The sequence below is a fragment of the Strigops habroptila genome, chromosome 5, assembly GCF_004027225.2.
Source record: "Strigops habroptila isolate Jane chromosome 5, bStrHab1.2.pri, whole genome shotgun sequence".
Classification (NCBI taxonomy): Eukaryota; Metazoa; Chordata; class Aves; order Psittaciformes; family Psittacidae; genus Strigops; species Strigops habroptila.
The window spans coordinates 17088351-17110902 of record NC_044281.2 but is presented as its reverse complement, the minus strand read 5'-3'; the positions used below and the strand labels follow the sequence as shown (position 1 = coordinate 17110902).

The following is a 22552-nucleotide window of genomic DNA, read 5'->3' as shown; positions in this document are numbered from 1 at the left end:
GTTGAGATGCCAGTGAAAAAAGTTGATGTCAAAACTCCAACTGGGTGACTGATACTTGTCATGACTGAAATCTCTGCAGTTTTTATGTCTGGTTTTTATGTTCCAGGAAGTTTGTTTCTTCTTGTACGCTGCAAGCAATGAATATATTTCCTGCCTTGGGAACTCATGGCAAAGCAGCTTTCTGGCAAGCCAATGCATGATCAAATTTGATGGGCTGAAACAACTTATGGTCCTAAACAGACAGGTGGTTTTGAGCAGTTCATGGGGCATTTAGGCTCTTTGCAGCCTGCATATTTGGATAAGCAGCAATTAATAAACAATGGCAAATACTGTTACCCTTATTTATGCCAGATAATGCCATTCTTTTTGAGTTGTCCAACTGAAGTAAATTAAAATACTTTCAGGTTGAAGACACATTTGCTGTGAAGTAAGGGGATGATAAAACTGGCCTCAAACAATTAGTCAGATGTTTTGGTCTTTGTCAGGAAACAGTATCAGAAAAAATGTGCAATTATTAGGGGGACACTCCCATCCACCCCAAACCAAACGTCATAGTTTTTGAGTTTGTTTTTAGATTTTGTATTATTTTCTAGAAATATTCTACTATGGTATATGGCTTGCTTCTCTTCCCATTGAAGTCAGTAGCAAAATTGCCAGTGACTGATGGAAAAAGTCCATGAAAAATCTCAAAAGAATTGTTTTCGTTTTGGTAAATTGAATTTGTTGGCCAAAAAATTAGATTTGTAATTGTTTGCTTCAATCTTAGTTATGGAGAGACTGGTGGCTCTTCACATCAGTTTCACTAAATTTATTCCTTCTCACATGGTCTAAAAAAGATATATTACCTAAATTTTAAGCCAAAATTGGAAAATAAGCTCTTAGCAATACAGAGAAACAGAATCCAAATTCAATGTGCAAGAACAGTAACAAAAAGCTCAGTGATAGCTCTTGCTAGTTTGCATTAGTATTTTTTATTGTGCTGACAATGCTTGTTTCAAACATCCCACTTGCCTGTTTTTGATTTTTAACCCTGAACTGTTTCTTTATCAGAAATTTCTATGTATAAGTAATAGCAATTTTGTATTGAAGTTATTGTTGCTGTTAATTAGAGCAAGGAGAAATGTTTGCTTCTTGTAGTGTGAAGGGGGGGCAGTTTAGTTTTATCTATCCTTTTTGGGAGACTGCTATTGATAAATTCTAAGCAAGGTGTTTGTTACTTTCAGCTCTTAATGCTTGGGGAACACCACAGAACCACTATTGGAGTTTGGCTTAGGTGTAAGCCACAATTTTTTATTTTTTTTCTTTAAATACCTTTCGAAAGAAAAAGCACATACTTCACAGACTCTCAAACCTGGCAACTATTATCAGAACTGCTTTTCTTGTGTACTGCTTGCTAGCACTGTGTTTGCTTCTTATAACAGTACCTAATGCTTCCCAGAAGCCTTAAAAATACATTTGGAGAGCCGGATCACTATCCTGTGCCAATACTAAATATAATTTTTTTCACATGAGTTAACTGAGTGAAGATCAGATGTTTTAAAAGGGGTTTGATTTTCATTTGCCTGAAGGCTGCTCGGCTAAAAAATTTTCAGTGACCTCAGAGCTGAAAGTGACTGAAAACTTGTCCTTTTAGCTATTAAATAACTCAACTGTTCTGCACAGATTTTTGAGCAAGGATTGTAATTTTTGTGTTCTAAATTTTGTAATTTGGTTTTTGATTTATATGAAAGTTGCATAGACCTTAGGTTATCACTAAGAGACACATCTCTTCAGCTAAAATTTACCTGATGCATTTGTAGAATATGAAAATACTGTTAAACTAGTTCAGCAGTTGCTGGTATGCTAGGATAGAAGGAAAAGCCTCTCTCTGGGTGCAACTTCATTATGTTTTCTAGCTGAAGTTCTGAAACAAATGTGCTGTTCAGCTTGTTTCTTTCTTCCTGCAAACTCTGCCTAACATTGTAGCACAACCCATCTTTTTAGGTTTCTTCTAGCAGGAACTTGTAATCCTGAAAAGATAATTTGTCAAGGTGTTCAGGTGATGTGGGCAACTTTTGCTTGTGGAACAGCCATGTCCTCTCAGTCATACCAGTGGGATGCTATGTGGGTTCTGTGGATGTTATGTGGGATCAGTAGTTCTTTGGGAGACTCTTTCATAGCAGTGGAAGCTCATCCATAAGATGGTGAGATTCATACCTGGAAAAGTGCTGGTAACTAGTAAAGTGAAGTCATTCCACTTTCCATAGTACAGCAAGCAGAAAAGGTGTCTGTCACTTATGAGTCATCACAGGTCTTAGCTCCAGCAGAAGGGTGTTTGTCAGGGTGCAGTATGTGAAAGCTGGTGGCCCCAAGGCACAATGTAATTAATTATTTAGCTGACTCCGTGTAAGTTTCTGGGTTCAGGATGATATTCTTCCATGGATATCTGTTGTGACTGGAGAAGCTAGAGCTCTGTTTTCAATATGTCATAATTTTTTGAGCCTGCAGTCAGGTTGGAGTGTTAGTTAATGTATTTTTGTCCTGATCTCATTTAACATGGTGCAGGACAGCACTGTCTCCACACAGTTAAAGCTAGCTGTGCTTGGTGTGCTGTCATCACAATGTATGTGTAAGGGCACTATGTCAAATTTAAAGAGAGGATGATGGGGAAGATAGATGCTAGTTTCAAGCAGACGACATCATTCATGGAACGATTTTACCCAAGGTTAATGGAAGATCAGACACAGTATCTATCAGCTGAAGCACGATCAAAGTAATCTGTTAAACATTGAGAACTATAACTCTGTTCCCGAACTGTCATGATGTACTTGCAACATTTTTATAGTGTTTCACAGGTAGTGTTTTATTATTTGTTGACACAAATATCCTCTGTGCTGCTCTAAGTATCTATTTTTTCTGTTCTTGGGTGGAAATTAAAGGTTTGGGTGGACAGAAGTAAGTGAGAGAAAGCATCTAATACTTGCAAAGAGGTAATACACATAGCAGTGGCTGAGTAAGCAGTAGAGAATGGCCTCTATAGCTGCCGTGCGTTAGCCCTGGCCAGCCAAGGCCAAATGCCCACCGAGCTACTCACCCCTCCCACATCAGTGGCATGTGGGGAAAAAAATAGGATGACAAAGCTTACGGGTCTAGATAAAGACAAAGACACTGGTTATCAATTACTGTTGCAGGCAAAATTCAGGAAAAATTAATTTATTGCCAGTTAAAATAGATTTATGTAGTGAGAAATGAAAGATATTAAAATGACACCTCCTTTCCTCCCATTTTTCCCAGCTTCAACTTCACTTCTTCATTCCTGACATCTCTAGTCTTCCCTTGCCCCAGGTGGCATGATGGGGCGTGTGGTGGTGTTTGTGGTTGGTACATGGCAGTTTTTCCTTGCCACTCCTGCCTCCTTGCACTTTTTTGCCTGCTCTGACATGGGTTCCCCAAGGGCTACAGTCCTTCAGGGAAAAATCTGCTCAGTGTAGGCTGCAGTTCCTTCAGGACTATCCATCTCCTTCATGGGCTGCAGAGGAGTGAAACTGGGTTGTCCACCCCTTCAGTGAGGCCACTGACTTTGAAAGATGGACCAGATTTTAATAAACAACTTTCAGACTCCTTAATCTAACTGCGGGATTTTGAAGAAGTGCTGATATAATGGGATGTTCAGTGGTATTTGTGTTTTGTGGAAAGTCCTAAGGAGTTACTTGATAATGTAATGATATTGTGCAAGATGCAATAATGAGCCCTTGTCAAAGATTTGTAAACTTTGCCTGAGAATTGGTGTCAGTTGCTTAAGCCTTTCTGTAGGGTTCTTTGAAATAATGTAGTACCACTTTAATCTTCTGTGAGAATACAAAACAATGTGTTTGTGTTTGTACTGTGTCACTGTTAGGGAGGGACATAAAAAATGGGAGTTCTGTTGGATTAAATAGTGGCTGCCAACAGATTTCTTCACTGCAGAGCTACTTTGGGGCGAAGGTGTATTCATTCACTCTTTCTCTTACCTTTTCTTTATTAAGGTGCAGTTCAGCTGAGATTAAATTCCTTTTTGGCTGTCCATAAACTGTGAAACAGAAGGATGCAGAAGACTGTCCCTTGCGTTTTTGTACATGAGAGATAAGAGCACAAGATCATTACTACAAGTTTGCTGCAAAGATGAGTTCAGAGGAGAAGAGTTTATCTCCAGCTCACAAAACATCCACTCCATCACATCGAAGTGCCTCCTCTTCATCATCATCTCAGAGGGACAGGAGGCAGGTAAGGGAAAGATCTAGATGTTTGTAGTTTGGGTGAAATGATTTGTTTATTCCTTTAATGTGGCTATTAGTTCTTGCTAGCTCTTAACTCGCTTATAGCACTGAATGATATTACTATAGCCAAGAACTGTTGATTTTTTTTTTTCTCCCTTCTTTCTAAAGTGTTTTGAAAAAGATTCAGAAGCAACATGTGCACTCTGTGTAGCGCTGGAGCGGGAATCATGTGGACAAATAGGAAACATGCTCTGAAGTCTTTTGGGATGTGGTTTCTTTGGCAGCATGAACCTACAATTACTTCAAATTGTTTTGTCCTCTGTGACTATCTCTTTTTGTAAATCTAACTAGGGATGTATTATCTTTTTACAAGGTGATATTTTAATTCAATATAATACTCTTCGTCCTTTATGGAAGCACTTATAATTTTAAATATGTGGTTTACAACAAATTTACACTAATTGTCCCACGTCATAGTACTAGTCCAATTATGTTAGACTTTCTTGTGGTTTTTTTGAGGGCTGGGTGTACAGTTTTTTTGAGGGCTGGGCCCCAGCATCAGTGGGAGCATTTCAGAAAGTATATCAGAGCTACCTATTAGATTTCAGGTAGGTTGTCACCTGTATATTTACAAATCACAGAATCATAGAATAGTTCGGGTTCGAAGGACCTTCAAAGGTCATCTAGTCTAACCCCCCTGCAATGAGCGGGGATATTTTCAACTGGATCAGGTTGCCCAGGAACACATCCAGTCTGGCCTTAAATGTCTCCAGGGATGGCACATCTACCACCTCTCTGGGCAACCAAATGCAAAGGCTGATGCTGAAAATTTAATTAGAATAAAAACATACTTTAAAATTTTTATTCATGGAACACTAAATCATCTTCTGAGTTAGTTCAGCATGATCATGCTTAAAAAAGAAATGTACAAAATGTAAGAATATAACAACCTTATAATTTAAATATTGTGATAATATTTTCATTGATGCCATACTGGCTTCCTTTTAGCATGACCAGGAAGAGATCTTAGGTGTTTGCTGTGGTATGCATTTACTTGAACAGCTGTAGCTTAAGAACATTTTCCCAACTAGTATGCCAGCTGTGAGACTGTTCTCACCTGCTGCTGAAGTAGTTTTTTCCTTTATCTGACTTACAAAAATTTTGAAAACTGAGAATTTTGATGAAAACTGGAACATTTAATAGCTTTGAATGTAAATAGTCTAACCGTAAAGTATGTTAAACCAGGAGAAGAATTCTGATGTGTATTCACTAACAGGCAGGAAATGTGTCTGGATTTTTTGTTTCCATTGCTTTCCAGTGAAGTCAAAAATTATATTCTCACAGGTACTAAATATTTTCCCCTTCATGTTGCACAGGATTTGGGATAGCTGTAGTCTGTTAAGTCCTGGTTAGCATATGATCTCCTCTTAATTTTTCATTAGTTTCATCTGGAAGCAAGAATTTTTACATCTTTCGATTAAAGCATCGGTATATTTTATCTCATCTCCCATGTTCAAACCCAAAGAAGGTGAATGCAAGACTTGTAGGAGCTGCTGAGTTCAGCTAAGAGCATATTCTCTGAGTTCTCTTTGTAATTAGGTAGTTTGGTGTGATCATGCAAGTGAGAGTGAAAAAAAATTACCTTTTAGGAATACATTTTACCATAAGTCTTATGGCTACTGTATCTGTTACCATAGCAACGGGGTACAGCAAGGTATACCTGTCATCATAATGAAATGGGTGCTTAACTTTAAGTCCGTATTTGGTCACCAAAACATGAAGCATGGTTTTAAAATAATGCTGAAGAGGTCAATGGTGTAATGCATCCAGAGCTCTCTTGGATCCAATAAAGCCTGATGATGCTTAGCAAGTATATTTAAGTATGTAAATGTGGACTGGAAAGGCAACTGCTAGGCATTAATTTTTTTGCCTTAGTGCTTACAGTGTTAAAGGTAGAGAAATATCCAGGAGAATGAATGGATGGATGATTTCTTCTGCAGTGAAACTGAGCTACAGCATGCAACACAGCATGAGATTCAACAGTACTATATCCAGGGAAATAAATGTACGAATGGTTCATCTGTGCATTTAGACACAATAAATCAATCAGCTTCATTGTACCGTCTACTATAACAACCGTATTTCTAATTTCTTTCCTTGCTTGTGGAATTATTTGTACATGTTTTGGTTTTCACAGGCTTGATTGATAGCTAGAAGGGAAAGGATTTTCATTCCAGGGCTGTTGGGCTTTACTTTGAAAAGGCTTCAAAATTCTGTCTTGCTGCTTCCTTGGAGTCTTCATAACAGCTAGGAGAAAAGCATCCTTCCAGAAGGGGTAATATGTATTCCTATGGAAAGTGATGTGACTGGATGAAGTGTCAGTGTAGCTTTTATTGTCATATGTGAGGATAATGCTTGATATTTCTAGAGGGTTAATGACTGAAATCTTCTCATCATATAATTCTTGGCAAAGTCATACCAGCAATTATGGAACAGCTTCCCAATAAATTATGGTGAAGGAGGCTGAATGAGTGTGAACGTGACTATCATAAATCATTTCAGGGTGAGTGGAAAACGTCGTGCTGTATGTAATGCTGGCATATTAATGTAGCTTTCTTATTTGTGCAATATACATCACCTAGGAGAATTAGCAGTCAGCAAAAACTTTGACATTGCCAATTTTCAGGCTCCATGTCTAAGTAGTTGATAAATGAACAGATTACTGAAGCCAGCAATCACCAAAAAAATGGGTTCAGAGTTTCAGAGGGGGGGCCTTTAGAGTTTCAGAGGGGATGAAAGCCTAGTCATAGTCTGTTGCACAACAATAAAGAGGAAGACTAATGCTGTTTTTAGAAAGTACAGCTGAATATGATAAAATCGTATGTTGTATATTGAGCTTGATGGGTGTTAAGTTCTTCATAAATATTCCATATTTTATTTATTGAGCAAGTATGCAAGTCATACTGCAGACTGTAATACATTATATGTTCTCTACGATGCGTAGGTAGTAATATTGTGCTGAGAAGGCAGAAAGAAGTAAATACATTATAGGGTTAACACTGTGTAGTTTGGTAAATTGAGGCCTGACCCCAGGCTGTTAAACAGACAGTGATGCAGAAGGAGAGTAATAATAATGAAACTGTGATCAAAAAGAGAGATTTTGACTTTTCTGATCACCATCTAAAGGCTAGCAGATATATGATGTGAAGTAGATTTAGCAATGTCTGCCATTTTAAATACGAAGATTTATCTTCTAGTGTCCCAATTTCCTTTTTAGTCGTTATGGAGGAGAGATGATCAGCTATTACCTCTTTGCCTCTCAGTTTGTTGGATTGCTGTTTCAATGAAGCCTTGGTTCATTTTGCACACAGCAAGCACAAAAGGAAAAAAGCTGTTAGTCCTCTTGCATATAGCCTTGTGTGGTCACCTTTCTACAAGGAGAGCTTTCATATTTCAAATGACTATTGTCTTTCAGCCATATATAAAGAGTGAAAGATAGGGGCTTTGAAGAAAAGAAAGAAAAGATTTTCCAAGGCAGCAACCATCTGCTTTTCAGATTTTAGTGTGGTGGGGTTTGTTCTTTTTTTGGTTGGTTTGTTGGTTTTTTTTCTTTCTGTAAGAGCAGTATTGCCTAATAGAAGAAGGGGTGTACTCAAGGGATGCAGAAAGGGCTGTTTGCGCTGAAAATGTTTACCTGGCCTTGAAATTCAGGAGCAGAGAACAATTCCAAAATCAAGGCTCTGATCTTGTCTAGAGGTCCGTGCTGCAAAATGCCTAGTTAGCTTTTTATAACCACCATATTTTAATTGTCAAAGTAGTCTTCTGAAAGCAGTATTTCCCAAGGTGGGTATCACTATTTTGTAGATATAAAGGCTTTAATGGTGATGGAAGTATTGAGTCATTTGTCTAGACCAACCTTGACCAAATCACAGTTTATAGAATAATTGGAAGACTATAAAGAAGTTACTGCAGTAGGTGAATCTAGCGACAAAATGTAAGGTACTTGAAAAAAAGGACTAATAATCATTATTTAGATGTAGGGATGCAGTAGAAATCTAGGTCTCACAGTGCTATACACTGTATTAAGCACATAATAAAAGGCAGTTGCTAGCATAAAGTGCTAATTAGGTGAAACAGACATAGATTGAGAGCAGAAAGAGAGAGATGACTTGTCTGTTTTCTCTTTCATCAAATACTGATAAAGCATAATGAGATGTGCGTAATTGGAAAATATCATGAGTTCTATGTCAATTGTAGAGTTTCATGCCTTCAGCTAACATTAAAACGAGTAAAAGCAGAATTATGAAGGCTTTTCTTAGCTAAGAAATACACCATCAAGTTTTTCCCAGGAGATAATGAGCTGCAAATTTTTCCTAGATGTACTGAAGGGGCCATCAGGTTTTGTGAAGCTGAGTTCACATGGGCAGTCTGCATGCTACAGCAAGTGGGTGGTGCAGGAGGGAGAAGGAAGAAGTGTCAGAAGTGGAGTGCCCAGCTGAGCAGTGTAGAAAGCAAAAGGTGCTTGATTTAGAGAGTCACTTGGTCAGGAAATGAATAGGTGAAAGAAATGAGTAGAGGAGAGAGAACTGGGTGGGCCTAAGACTTTGTGAGGTTGTAGAACATGAAACTAAGAAGCAAGGAGTGGTTTGCAGGGAGAACAACAACTAGTTGAGAAGGTAAGGGCAGAGTAGAAACAAGGAAAGCAAGGGGAGAGGGTTGTTTTGTTTGTTTGGGATTCTTTTTTTTTTTGTGACCAGGACCAAAATTGTGAATAACGTGTTTTTCTAACTGCTTGGTGTTTAAGAAGATCTTTTTGTGTGGTTATTCTAAGCAATAGCAGATTCACTTTTTCTGTCCCATGTAAAAGAGTTCTAATATTTGAGGGTGAAGCTACTTAATGCAAAATGCTGGGGCTTAAAATGAGACCTGCTGTTGCTATTGCTTTAGCTTGTGTTGCTGCTAAACCTTTCCTGACAGCTCAGTGGGAAGTCACAGAGCAGTGGTAATGGTAAGAGTCATGGCAGGAACAGCTGTGGGGGCAGCAGCTATGGGATTTCAGCCACTAGTGCTTTTCCTTTGGTAAGCTATATTGGTAGGGTAAGGTCCATCATATATGCAGATCTATCTTGCCTGCTGGAAATTAAAGTCCTTTGGAAGAGTGTCTCTCTTTTCATTGTCCTATTTCATTTAGCATTTTTGATACTTTTTCTGGGACACTGAGAACAATTGGATGTGTGAGAGTTTGTGAAGGGATAGGAGGGATTGTTCATGCTCATGTAGTTTATTTTTTCTGGTTTTAATATGTTGAGGTACCTCAAACTCAACTTTCTCTTTTTTTTTATGACAAGTTACAATCAGTGACACAATATCAAGGATGGTTTTGTGGCTTCATTATGGATTTCATCTTCATAAACAATGACAATAATAATCAATTGGAATTTTTAAGTGTCCAGTGTGTCTCAGACATTGTTGCCCATACAAGATTGCAATACAATATAATGTTAATGTATTCCATGTGGAAGAGAAGTCTGAGTGCAATTATATCCCTTCTTTATTCTTAAACTGAGTAGCAGCCTACATGCTTGCTCACTGCTGTCAGCCTGATGTGACATTAGGAAAAAATTCTTGGTGCTTTGAAAATTTCACTGGTTCCTGTCTCTCTGTGACTTTAAAAAATGGCAAGGATGAACAGTTGTCTAGTACATATAGTACGAACCTGAGAACATGGAGCATCTTTCCTCCGTAGCAAAGTGTAGACTTCTAAGAGCACTTTTACTTCTCAGTAGTTTGTGAGAATTGTTTCAATAATAATTATTAATCTCTTTGACAGCTTCAAACTGAAGATCCTACTAAATGCCAAGTACTGTTATTATTGTGATGTAATTCTCTTTTGCTGTCTTTCCTAATTAACTCTCTTTGCATAATACAGTTGAAGCAGCATTAGAGCAGGAAGTGTTAAATAAGTACTTCAACAGCAACAACTCACTGGAGCAAGCAAATGTTCTGAGGGAGCCAAAGAATGAAGTGGCAAAACTGTTAACAAAAGCATGCAATTATTCTTCATATTGGTTAGCTGCTGCTACTTTACAACATTATTTTTTTTCTGTGCCTTTAATAAGGTCTGAAAATGTTCCTTAGTTTCAGGAGGTGGTGGGTCTTACTTGAGTATCTGAAAAAATGTCTGAAACAATGTAATTTATAATGTAACGTTCACATGGAACACCTATGTGAATGTTACATTAAGTTGAATGCCATTGCACTTAAATCATAAATCTCAGGTCTGCTGGACTCCTTTTTCATCACTCATATGAGTAACAATGAACATCCGCATGTGGCACAATCGGACCTTCAGAAGGTAGACTTTCAAGGTGAAGGTGTCTGGACTACAGATTTGTCTGGGGACTAGGTAGGAACCTGTGTAAGTGAGTCTTGGAGGCAACTGCTGCAGATTGACCCCAGGGGTGAGGCAGCTCCTCCCACCCCCACCCAAGCAGCCAAGCTGATGAGTGCATTTGAAGTATGAGACATTCCTGCTCCAGCACTGGGAATCCTTAGGGGCAGGGCTGCTTGCACACATTGGCAGCAACACATGCACAGGAGCCCAGTTCAGACTGGATGCATCAGGCTCGTTGTCTGTGTGTTGTGAAGCCAGCCTGCAGGCACACAGATGTCCCTCACCTTGTGCCTGTATTTCTGCCTAGAATTTTCACAGTGGATACATGCCAACCAGAAGTACATCTGTGTGCATGTGCACCAGATAGGCCCTCTCCAGGTACTAGATATTTGGATCACGAGTGCCCCTCCCTCATAATATCTGTGGTGATGTGGAGATAAGGTCTCCCAGAGTACAGTCCTGGAGATTAATAGAGGGAGATGCTGCCTCTTTCTAAGAAAGACTTGGCTTTAAAGCACTTGGAGAAATAAAATGGGCTGGAGAAGTCAAGGAGAGACAGATAGCCTGGTTTATAGTGCAAGCCGGCACAATGCCTGAAAGACCTGTGAGGAAAAAAATGGCTTGCAGGAGACTTGATTCGGTTCTTATCAGTGATAGTGTGCATGCCAACCTGTCCCGCAAAGCCATGTGTACATGTTCTCTGAGCTTCATAAACATCGCTGAGTTATCTTACCCCTACGAGTGCTTTACACACTGAATAGAGTTCAAATATGTGCTATGAGAAAAGATTTATTTTTTTAAATTGTGTCAGTTTGATTAGAAATAGGCTATGTAGCTATCTCCTATTGCAAACCTCGTGAAATTGCTCACATAAAAGCTTCATTACCTATGCAAATTATGGCAGAATTTGAAATGGTGTTTTCAGAGCATGGTCACTCTTGCATTCCTCCTGTCTCATTTTTTTCCTCTCTATCATGCATGGACATCCATTCCTATGTAAGCATGTCTCACTTTCCTTGGGAATATAAACTAAACAATTGGCTTGTATGTTTTAAAAAATTAATATTCATACAATTCAAGTGTCCTCAAACATTGATTGATATTACCTTAACATAAATTCATTTTCTAACTGCAACTGACCCAAAATGGGGTCAGTGAGGAATGTGTACACACACACGCATTCAGAGGGAAGGAGTGCAGCTCTTCTGAAGTGCCATTTAGGATTTCTGGGAAGCAAATGGGAGAGAAGAAAGAGAATCATGATTTTATTTTCATTTCCTCAGTGGAAAGATGATAGTGAAAAGAAAAGGGAGGGTGATGGCAGGTATAATATGAAGGCTTCTATTTTCAAGACACTCATGCATGATTGGGATTGTCCACATTCAGGACATACAGTCAGGACATACAGACGTATTAAGCAGAATAAATGTGTGCATTAGTAGCATCCAAACTTTTTTTTTACCCCCAGTAGAATAAGATTTAATGTAAAACTTCTGATCGGAAATTTTTCAAGCCCACTTTTTTCCTAGCTCCTTTTTTTTTTTTTTTTATGTGCTGCGTATGTTAAAGTTTAAAGGATATTGAGAAAGTCTAAGTGGGTAACTCACAAAAGGATATGAGAGTCCCATAAAGAAAGGGCTTTCTTTTTTAGAATGTCCTCACTTTTTTAGGTGGGTGTCCAACTTTTTGACTTGTGTTAATATAGACTTCCTTGCAATCATTCATGAAAGTGAAAACTGCATATATTTCTGAGGAAGGCCATTCAACATTTCTAGAATGATTTCATTAGTTAAAAAATCTACATATCAAGGAATGGTTTTCTCTATGTAACTTTATTTTCCCTCTTTTTTAACTATATCAGCACTAATTATTAGTCTGGGACTACTGAGTTGAAACATCAATCCTTTTAATTGTGGTTATTCAGTAGTTATAAAAAAAGATATTTATCATTAGTAAACATTTGAGTTCTCTGTCAGATATTGTCAGTTTATCTGTTTGCTCTGTTTTGAGATAAGTGTGTTAATCTAAAGTGTGAAAGGAGAGGATTGTCATTAAAGACTCAGGCTGTGACTTGGTAGTTGTTCCAAACCATCACTCCAGCAAAAAGAAGATTGCTGTTACAATGACAGCTCTTTTCTGCTTTATCCAGTTGTGCTAATACTTCCCTCCAAGAAGCTCTTCAGAGGAGTAAGAGCTTATTTCTCTTCAGAGTTTCTCAAAAAAGTAACTTAAAAAGCAAAGGCTTCTTTGCTTCCAGAGACTAAAAGCATTGGCGTGAAATGCTATGTACAATGCAAAGCTGACAGAGAGCTCCTGAGCTAACAAATCCTTGACATTTCTGTAACACAAGAAGTGTTTTATTTTGCATGTCCCAGGAAAGAAGTAGAGTCATATATACCTGTATGTTATTAATATGCTACAGAAGGGCTGCTTAGATATACTTGTCTTTCAGTAAAAGGGTTACAAAGAGACGACGTTAATCTGAAGCACATTTCTGTACAAGACGAGCATGTGCTACAAGAATAAAAAATATATTACTTACATGTGCTATTCATAAAGTATGGTTGAGTTCCTTTGTTGGTTGATAGCTGAGATTGTTGAAACCATCTATGGAGCAGTGTCAGTAGGAGATACTGAGGATGAGAATAGGACCGTGATTGTTTTATGCAAATTAAAAAAAAAAAAATGTGCTAGAAGGAAGAAAGGAGAAAAACATTGATGGAGACATGGTTGTTTTGCTTTGTACTCACCTTTCTATCTCAATGATATTCAAAATTCTGTCTTTATTCCAACATCAACAGAAGGAAAGCCAGAGCTGGCTGAGAAGCAGCCTAAGATACAAGCAAGTTTCAAGGTTATTCCCTTTGCAAATAATATTGCATATTAACTCAGCATATATCGCAGCTTTGTTTAAGAAGTGGTAAAAAGTGGTATTTCTGCAGTCAAGTCTGTGTCTGCCTTATTACTGCTGCTATATTTCAGATAACTGGAGAATACAATGTTTTTAGTTGAGAGGAAGTAATTAAGCATTGCACTTCATACTAAATGGAATTCAAATAAGAACTCAGGCCTGTGAAAGGGTAGCTAGGCTGTAAAAAGAATGCCCATGAATAGCAGATAATAAAAGATGCACCAGTTAGTCCTTTGGACTGAACACCCCCCCAGAAAAAAAAACAAACACACAAAAACCCCAGAGAGAAACGCTCCATTTTGAATTACTGGTGTAGGACAGTGTATGTCTAGGCCCTCTGGTTATAGCCATTGAAGACTGCTGGAATGCTGCGAGCAAACAAAATGACCCACCAAATCTTTTTCATTAATTGTTAGCTGCATGTTGTGCATGTTTCCGAACTAGAGTCTGTGTCCAATGTGAGTGATAAATTCCTCACCAGCTTGTCATTTTCTTGGAAATGAATAAATTATAAATTATAAATTAGAGAGAACTCATTGCTTTGAATATAATTCATTCCATTAAGCAATTAAGCAGCAATGCAGAAAGGGGAGACATGAGTGCCAGACTTGTCCTTCACTGGATTTCTTATCTCTGCTTGCCCAATATATCTTCTTTCTCCTTGCCTTCCCTTTGAACACAGTTGAATGTCTTTTCTTTTAATGGGATATCAGATTCAGTTAAGAAATGTTAGGGTCTTCAGCCTCTGGCCTGATGGAGACCAGATAATCCATGTGTTAGTATTTGTTATGGTGGACGAGGTGAACGGGTCATTGAACTCTTCACTGAGAAACAAAGTTGGCAAGGTATATAGAAAGATATCATAAAATACGTTTTCCATTCTTGCACTTCAGAGAAGATGAGAGTATGAAACACCATCATATTATTATTCTCTCCATCAGCATCCTTTTCCCTCACATGTCTTTGGGAAGCAACATGAACAAAATGCAGGGCAGAGGCAGCATTTGTGTTCCCTGTGTGTAGGCTTGTTAGGGGCATTTTGAAGCAAATGTGTGCTCAACATACATAATATATGTTGTGAATAATCTCAAAGCTGAAGGAAGGATTGTAATTAGGAGTAAGATTTAGCAATGGAATTAGAGAGCAATTTCAGTTAAACTTGTAATCTTGTTGAATTGATGTCCAAGAGCACACAGAATTTGATGATGCTGGTGTTTTTCTCCAGGACAAGCGAGCTCACAGGTAATCCTGAAACATTAGGGAAGTCTGGAACGGAGCAATCCAGAGGTTGGTTTGTCTGCTTGTATTCTTGGGATAAGAGGAATGAGAGTACCAGGTTGATTGATACGCCTAGATTAATGAATTACTCATTTTTCTGTTCAATTATAAACAAAACTCAGAGGCTGCATATTGATCTGCCTCTTTCTTCCTTTTCTTCTCATTAGCTTTTTTTTTTAACTGCTTCTTTTACCAACTCTAGTTTTTCTTCTTAAAGCAAAACAAAATCCATTGATAACTTCAAGATCTAAATAATTTTTATTCCTGTGATGCTAACTAAACTCCTGCATTATTAAAAACAGCTGCTTTTCAAAATGTCAAATAATTGTGTGATTTCTAGCTATAATTTTGCAGAAAAATAACATGTATTAATGAAAAACATTTTGCATCAAGTAAAGTCTTTTAATATTATGCTAGAGATCTCACAAATTTAAATAAATGTTTTTTTGTCAGTGCAGTAGTGGTCAGAAAAGAATTGGAAAGCAGACATTTACAGACAACACTTCTTGAAGTAGCAGTTTTATTTTAAAAGTGTTAATTTTCTTATTTCCAAACAAATAATTGAGTAAGTCAGCATTCATTGAAGTGCTGTTAGCTAATAATATGTTTCTCAACTGAAGTGGAACTGAGGGCTGATTAAAAAAAAAACCCAAAAAAGCACAAAACCCCATTGCGTTAAAACCATGTGATTGAAAATGTCACTGGAAATCTGGCAAGCCAAGGGCTGTTGGGTTACTCCACTCTAAATATTGTACAAAATGCAATTGCAGTTAGGTAACAACAAACTGCACCGGCTCCTACATATGAGGCCTTCAGAACATCTGTGTTGGGCATTGCTCCATCTCAAGATGGAGGGATTCCTGCCTGCCAAACAAAACTGGCAAGAAAGCTGGGAATCGTCCTGATTATGCTAATGAAGCGACATTTCAATCTTCCTTGGAGGAACAGATTTAGGTTTCCTTGTATATTGTTTAAACATCATGCTGTGTACATAAGTAGTATTTCATCTGTTCAGTGAGAAAACTTTATCTTAGTTTATTATTAGTGGTGCTCAGCTCAAACAAGCATATAAAGTTATTTGACGTGTAATGTAGAAACTTGTGCTACATAAATACAAATGTTTTTCTCAGGTGACTAGTAATAGACATTGGGCTAAGTAATAAGACTGGCCTTTCTTTGATAAAGCAGAAGATTTCAAAGCACAGATGCCAAAGCTTTTGCTGGTTGGCCCTGAGGACTGTGGCAGGTAATGCTGCTTTTCCACATTCTTCACTGTAAAATTAAATTAAAACTGAAGATAAATGCCGATTATTGTCACATAGTGGCAAGGATGGTTATTAATCTCCACTGACAACAAAGAAATACCCATATTTTCCTGTTCTCATGCAGAGTTGCAAATTGAGAAAGAACAATAAAGGCCTCTGTGTTGCTCTGCAGCAAGATGTGGTCTGTGTTATTTACACATTTATATGAATAGCTGTGTTTATTTTCATTAAGTTTGTTTATGGTCCTTATGTGCTTAGCTATCTGTATAAACAACAATATTTATTATGCTGTTTGTATGTTTTTTTGTGTTCCCTGGTTGTTTCTGCTGTCACTTGTACCTGTGTAATCTTGAAGTGAATGTAAAGAAGCTTCATCATGAACAAAGTTTATTGTTGTTTTCAGTTGAGAAAAAACTTACCCTTCTCAGAGGGCAATTGCAATTGCAAGTTTGACATTGTGCTACATGTTCTGGAAATGAAATAGTTTTATTTCATGCCAAAGAGATACTAATAACATGTTGTGGTAGAATTCTTACCAAATAATAATATGAAATGTAGCAAAATTTCACCAGAGAACAAAATGCAAATCCGAGCAGGCAGAATGTGGTGATTTTCTCCTGTAGCAAAAATGCTTTTTCTTTTACAAAATATGAGTGAAACATTTCTGGAAAATGGAAAGACATTTTTAGATATCTTTCAAGAGTAGCTTTTTTTTCAGAACTGACTGTGACATCATATATTTCACTTTTGTACCATGTGCTGAAGATACAAAATTTTATGTTTTTGTCATATGTAAACCCAGCTATATTGGTTTAAGATTATTGTGTTCCATAAATGCTTACCAGCAAGCCCATCAGCTGAGACCCAGTAACTGATGTTGTGAAGAACTGTCATCTATTAAAAAACACTCATGTAATGAGTTACTTCACCTCAGTTGAGAAGCCAGAAACAAAAATCTAAGGTGTGATAATGAATATGTTAGAGGCAGTAATATATGTACAGTGGTTTGCTTCAGAATTGCCTACTGCATGGTATGTTGTGCTCAGTGTCTTGTATCTTAGCAGAAAATATAATAGGTCTGACTAGGAGCACTTTGCATGTAAGAACTGCATTACTTGTCTGTCCTGGTTTTTTTTTAGTTCTCAATCATTTCTTGGCTGAACAAAGTAATTAGTTTAAAAACCAGTAATAAGAAAAGAAAGAGAGGAAGGTCTGAGAGGTGTGTTGCCTCATAACACAACTGCGGTTATGTTGTAGATGACTAGTATTTGGTATGTTTTGAACCTGATATTTTATATAAGGAGTGTAATGATCGATTAAAAGGTAATATTGAATGATAGGTTATCATCTTTAATTACCTCATGTCATTTATGTATTTATTTATTTATAGAGTGTTCATATTTTGGAGCGGAAAGCTTCTTCGGGAAGCACAGACCCTTCTTTAAGCAAGCAGTTCCTTGAAAGTGACCCTATCTCTCTATCCAAGGTAAGCAAATGAATGGGTTGTAATTTGGGTGATGAGTTTTCCTCTGTAGTTTGACTACCAGCTTTGGGATATTGTTTTGTATGATTCTACCATTAAGTGTATTGTGAGCCTGCCCTGCAGCTTCCTGTTCTCCAGCTGAGGTGTCAGAGGTACCAGTAATCTTTAGTAGATATGAAATTAACAAAGTTAGGGATTTGGATGGTGGTGGTGGTCTGGGGCTTTTTTTGCCCGTGGCTGGCCCCCAGGAGCAAGTTTTACAATTTCAGAGTATGTGGCTAGTAGGGACTTTGAGAAATGATCCAGTCCAATCCTCTTATTAAGGTAGACCAAACCATATCCAAGCCCTGAAGTGTTGCTAATCAATAATGATATTAATTTTAAAAATATGTCCTAATGACATTCCTTGTGGGTAGTTTCTTAAAGTTTGAAATTTAACATCTCTTGCTGAGACCTTCTTTCCTGAGGCAGGGAAATAGATAGAACTCTAGGGGTAAAACCACAAATTCCTGAACAGTGCAGCCTTGTGTGTGGTGCTTTGCAGTCAATTTCTTCCTGGCTGAATTCCTCAGTTTTGGAATAACTGATTCTAAATAAGTCTAATTCCACGTAAAGAAGGCTTCATTTTAAGATACTTCTTATGAAAAAGTAAAATTGTTACTGAAAAGGTGAGGATGCTGTGGTGGAATATTTGGTGGAAAAGAAAAATCTGAAACTAAATGTCTGTAAGCTCTGAAACAGAACTGGTAACAAATTCAAAAGGAAACATTCTGTTCATCTAGGGAAAATGAAATAGTTCATTCTGTTTTATATGGAAAAGTAATACTTTGCAGTCAAAAAAACTAGGTTCGGAAAGCTGTTGGTAGTGCTCCCTTACTCCCAAAAGCTGCGTTATATGCAGACTCAGGGACTGTAAATTGCACTTGGATTCCCCTGGCCCTGCTGCTTTGCACACAGCTGTTTCTCATGTAACAGGTAGGGAATCGCAGAAGGCCTAAATTACTGACGTTGTACTTTAGAACCAGCATTGGATGAGGACCCTTCAAGCCTACCACTTTCACTCTGTTTTTCTCCCATTTCTGGCTGTTCTTGCATAATGTCTTTTGCCACAGCAAACCTGTGGGATAAGGCGCAGTCAGGATTGTTAGGGTGGTTTAAAGAACAGCTTGCAGCTTGTAGCACTGGTGCAGCAGGAGACAGGTATCCGCATTGCACTGAATAATTGCTCATTTTGTCCCTCTGTATCTGGCCTTTTGTTTAAATGAATAGCTATGTGAGACTGTGTGATTTCTAGTTGAGAAGTAATCAATGCTGATGTTATCTCATAGATAAAAGACTTATGCCTGCAGCTGATCTTCTAAAGGAGAAATCAATATGGTGAAGAATCAGTTGGCAGAGTTGCAGAGAGAGATTCTCTGCTCACCCCAGGGGACTCATAGTTTAATTTGCACCCCTCAAGTGTCAAGTGCTTCTTTGTAGGGAAAAAATAGTACATATGTACTTCCCTCTAGAGTAGTTGAAATAGAACATCCAAGCAAAACACAATGAAGTAAAAAAGGTGGGGTTTTGAGCATGGCATTTACAGGCACTGGGACAGTTCCAGTTTATAGTATGCAGGGAAAATGAAACTGAATAAATATTTCTATTAAAATTGACTGCAGTATGTATTATTTGGGATAGGGCTTTTCATCCTTCTCAAAATAACAAGACCTTACTGAAAATTGTAGAGCTGTGTAACTGGAGGGGTTATGAAAGACTGACAGTTTTGAGCAGCCTTTTTAAAGGCTTTGAGCAGTTTTGTGGGAAATGTAGGAGACAATTTTTTGTTCTCTTTAAATGTTTGATTCTGTATGAACTTCTTCTCTTGATAACATTTCATAGCATTGCTGGTAACATTTCACAGCATTGCTGGGAGTTGTGACAGATCAGCTAGAAAATGCAAGTTTACAATTTGATAGGGTACAATTAGTAAAATAGGGTCTTATGAGCAGGCAGTAGGATATTTTTAAGTTGGTACAGAATTTTGTTAATTACAATAGTAGCAGAAGGATAGAAATAAGGGCATGACTTTTTCTCGTTCTTTAAAAATATTGTTCTTTAGCTGTTCAGCTGTTTAGGTATATTAGAAGTCTAGTTTGAGTTGTACAAGTCATCAGGCATAAGAAGTGGCATGTACAAGAAGTATGCTTTAATTGGCTCCCTGAAAAGCATACAACTGGATGTATCTGAAGTGATACAGTTCCTATTCTTTTCTCTAGAGAGAAAATTAGTTAGCTTTCCTTTAAATTTCTCTTAATACAGTGAAATGAATGCAGGGGAAAAAAAAAAAATCCTTTTGCAGATTTCTAAAGGGGCAATTAGCCTGTGAAACTTTGTCATAAAATGCCTTTGAAGACAAGAGCTGGCTACATTCAAAACTAACAACAAATCAACATCATCTGCTTATTTTCTGTTTTTAAGGACACATTAGAGTATCCAGAATCAATGTAGCTTGTACTTTAAAGATTAGAAAATTTACAATTTGATATGATGAAGGAATAGCACAAAGGGCACTGTTAATATATATCTATATATTTAACAGTATGCTTTCCTCCTCATTTTATTTCCTGACCGCATCTTTCTGTAAGAGAAGAAATACTCTCAGTAAAGGTACATTTTTAACATGCAGATTTTGCCCATACGCCGCTTGCAAATCTGTTCAATCTCTTTCATTCTTAACAGTGCAGTGCTAATTTGCGGGGTGCCTTCTGCAGAGCCACCTGCACTTTCACACTGTTACCTCTACTAATAGGTCTGATCTTTCTTATACTTAGCTCAGCCACAATTTGATCTTGTTTTCATGTATTTGGATGTATTTATTTAATTGGGATGCAGTCCTTGTTGTGAATACATGTTCAGACCAACACTCGCATTGTTGTTCAGTTACAGTGTCAGACTTTTTTAAAATCTTCAAACTTCCTTTTAGTTACCTGGTAAGGATTAGACTTCCAAAAATGTTCATATTAAGTAACTTTAAGTGAAATACAGCTGAACATAATACAGTGACCATGTATTTTGATACCTACATATGCTGATGTTAAAGTCTAGCCCTCCTTTACTCTGTGTCTTGCACTGGAGAATTTATGCTACATGTGAATGCAATTTTTCATCATCTTTGTGCACAGCTAATTAACCAATATGTCTTCATACTTTTTCACCAGGAACCTGACAGCTGGGAAATCATAGAGGGTCTAAAAATAGGTCAGACCAATGTCCAGAAGCCAGACAAACATGAAGGTTTCATGCTGAAAAAGAGAAAATGGCCTCTAAAAGGTTGGCACAAGGTAAATGTCTCATAGAACAGTCAAAAGATTATTACCTTATTTTATGAATTGGGATCTTTTGTCTAGAGGATATTAGCATGTCAAATAAATGCCCAGGGTTTTGGTGTGTGACCTTTTCTTCAAGTTGTGTAAAGAATTAGTTTGCTCATGGCTTCCAAATTGCAGTGCCTGCTGCCTAATGCTATATTCAAAATTCAGACGGAAGTTGTAAATAATGCAGAAGATGCCTTGTGGTTTAAGAGGCTTAATCAATATCCCTTTTGTTCCTTCCAATACGTTATAACAAAATGTATCTGCGTACTGTAAGATTGCATTGAGTTTACATTGAAGTACACAGGACTTCATGATAGGAGAGCTGAGGGGCTTTTGCATGGACCCAAGGTGTTCATATGCGAGACCATTCCCCTTTAGGCATACTGACTGGGAAGAGTTGCTCAGCCTTGTCCCTGAATTTTGTTTGTCTTCTTGATGACAATCTTCTCTGTGGGCATGCAGTGAGACTATGCAGTTTTGGCCATTAGATGTCTCAATTTAAAAAAACAAAACAAAACACTCCAAAACTCAACCCCAAATCTCCAGTTTCTGTTTGCTTAATTTGGAGACATTTCCCCATGCATAATTCAACCTCTTGTTTGCCCTAAACCTGGTGTTATTAAACTCCTTTGTCTGTATTCTATACCATAATAATTACATTTCCCCCCTTTTTTTTAGTTAGCATCGAGATGTGTGGTACTGGCGCTCACCCGTCTTTTTGTAGCTGACAGTAATTGAAGCAGGATAATCTCCTAGCACAGAATGCATTTTACTGCAAAGGATAGTGGAGCCATTTGTTATACATGGTGTTTTTTTCTGGGAAAGCATTAACTTTGGTTTTTTGCTAAATACAGTAGAATTTGCTCAGGTCTGAGTCCAAATGCAGTCTGTGCTAGTATAAACTACACTTTTTTCTAATTTCTCTCTTATTTCTGAATGTTATATTAACTTATACAATATGCCTGCCACCGTTTTTTGTGCATGCCTGTCTACCTACCTTAGATTTTTTTGTTTTGCTTTGTTTAATTAAAGTTTGTAGTTTCAGCAAACAAACATATCGAGTACTTGAATTTAGTCTACCTGGATTAAAGGATTTCAAACTGACATACCTGAAACACTGAAAGAACAGAAAAGGAGAGCTTCTTTAAAAAAAACAACCAACCAATCAACCACACAACCTCCCCCAACAAAAACAACAAACAAAAATACCCCAAAACGAAACAAAAATATCCCCACAAAACCAAACCCATAAACACGCACACCAAAAAACCCCTAAACAAACAAAACCCCCCAAAACCACACCCACCTCCCAAAAACCCCCAAACAATTGATCAGGTGTATAATAATATATGCAATAACCCACTGCTTCCACGCTTTTAGAATACATTATGTTCATGGAATCATGGAATAGTTTGGGTTGTAAGGGACCTTAAAGATCATCTAGTTCCACCTCCCCTGCCGTGGACATCCAGCCTGGCCTTGAACACTTCCAGGGATGGGGCAGCAACAGCTTCTCTGGTCAACCTGTTCCAGTGCCTCACTACCCTGTTAATATGTTGTTTCTTGGATAAGTGTCTGTTTTGGTAAAGAGCTTAACAGGAGAGCAAGCGGCATCCAGCTTTCATAGTTC

General features: G+C 37.7%; 1 protein-coding gene across 6 annotated transcripts in view; it reads left to right on the top strand.

Moving 5' to 3' along the window:
- The window catches only part of OSBPL6 (oxysterol binding protein like 6), a 108210-nt gene that overhangs the window by 43040 nt on the left and 42618 nt on the right, over nt 1-22552 (top strand). For all 6 annotated transcript variants that reach the window (XM_030485595.1, XM_030485596.1, XM_030485593.1 and 3 more), the window contains 3 exons: nt 4005-4242; nt 17474-17569; nt 20767-20889. In XM_030485595.1, the coding sequence (XP_030341455.1) occupies nt 4141-4242; nt 17474-17569; nt 20767-20889 (321 nt within the window). In that variant the 5' untranslated portion in view covers nt 4005-4140. The remainder of the gene's footprint in view (nt 1-4004; nt 4243-17473; nt 17570-20766; nt 20890-22552) is intronic.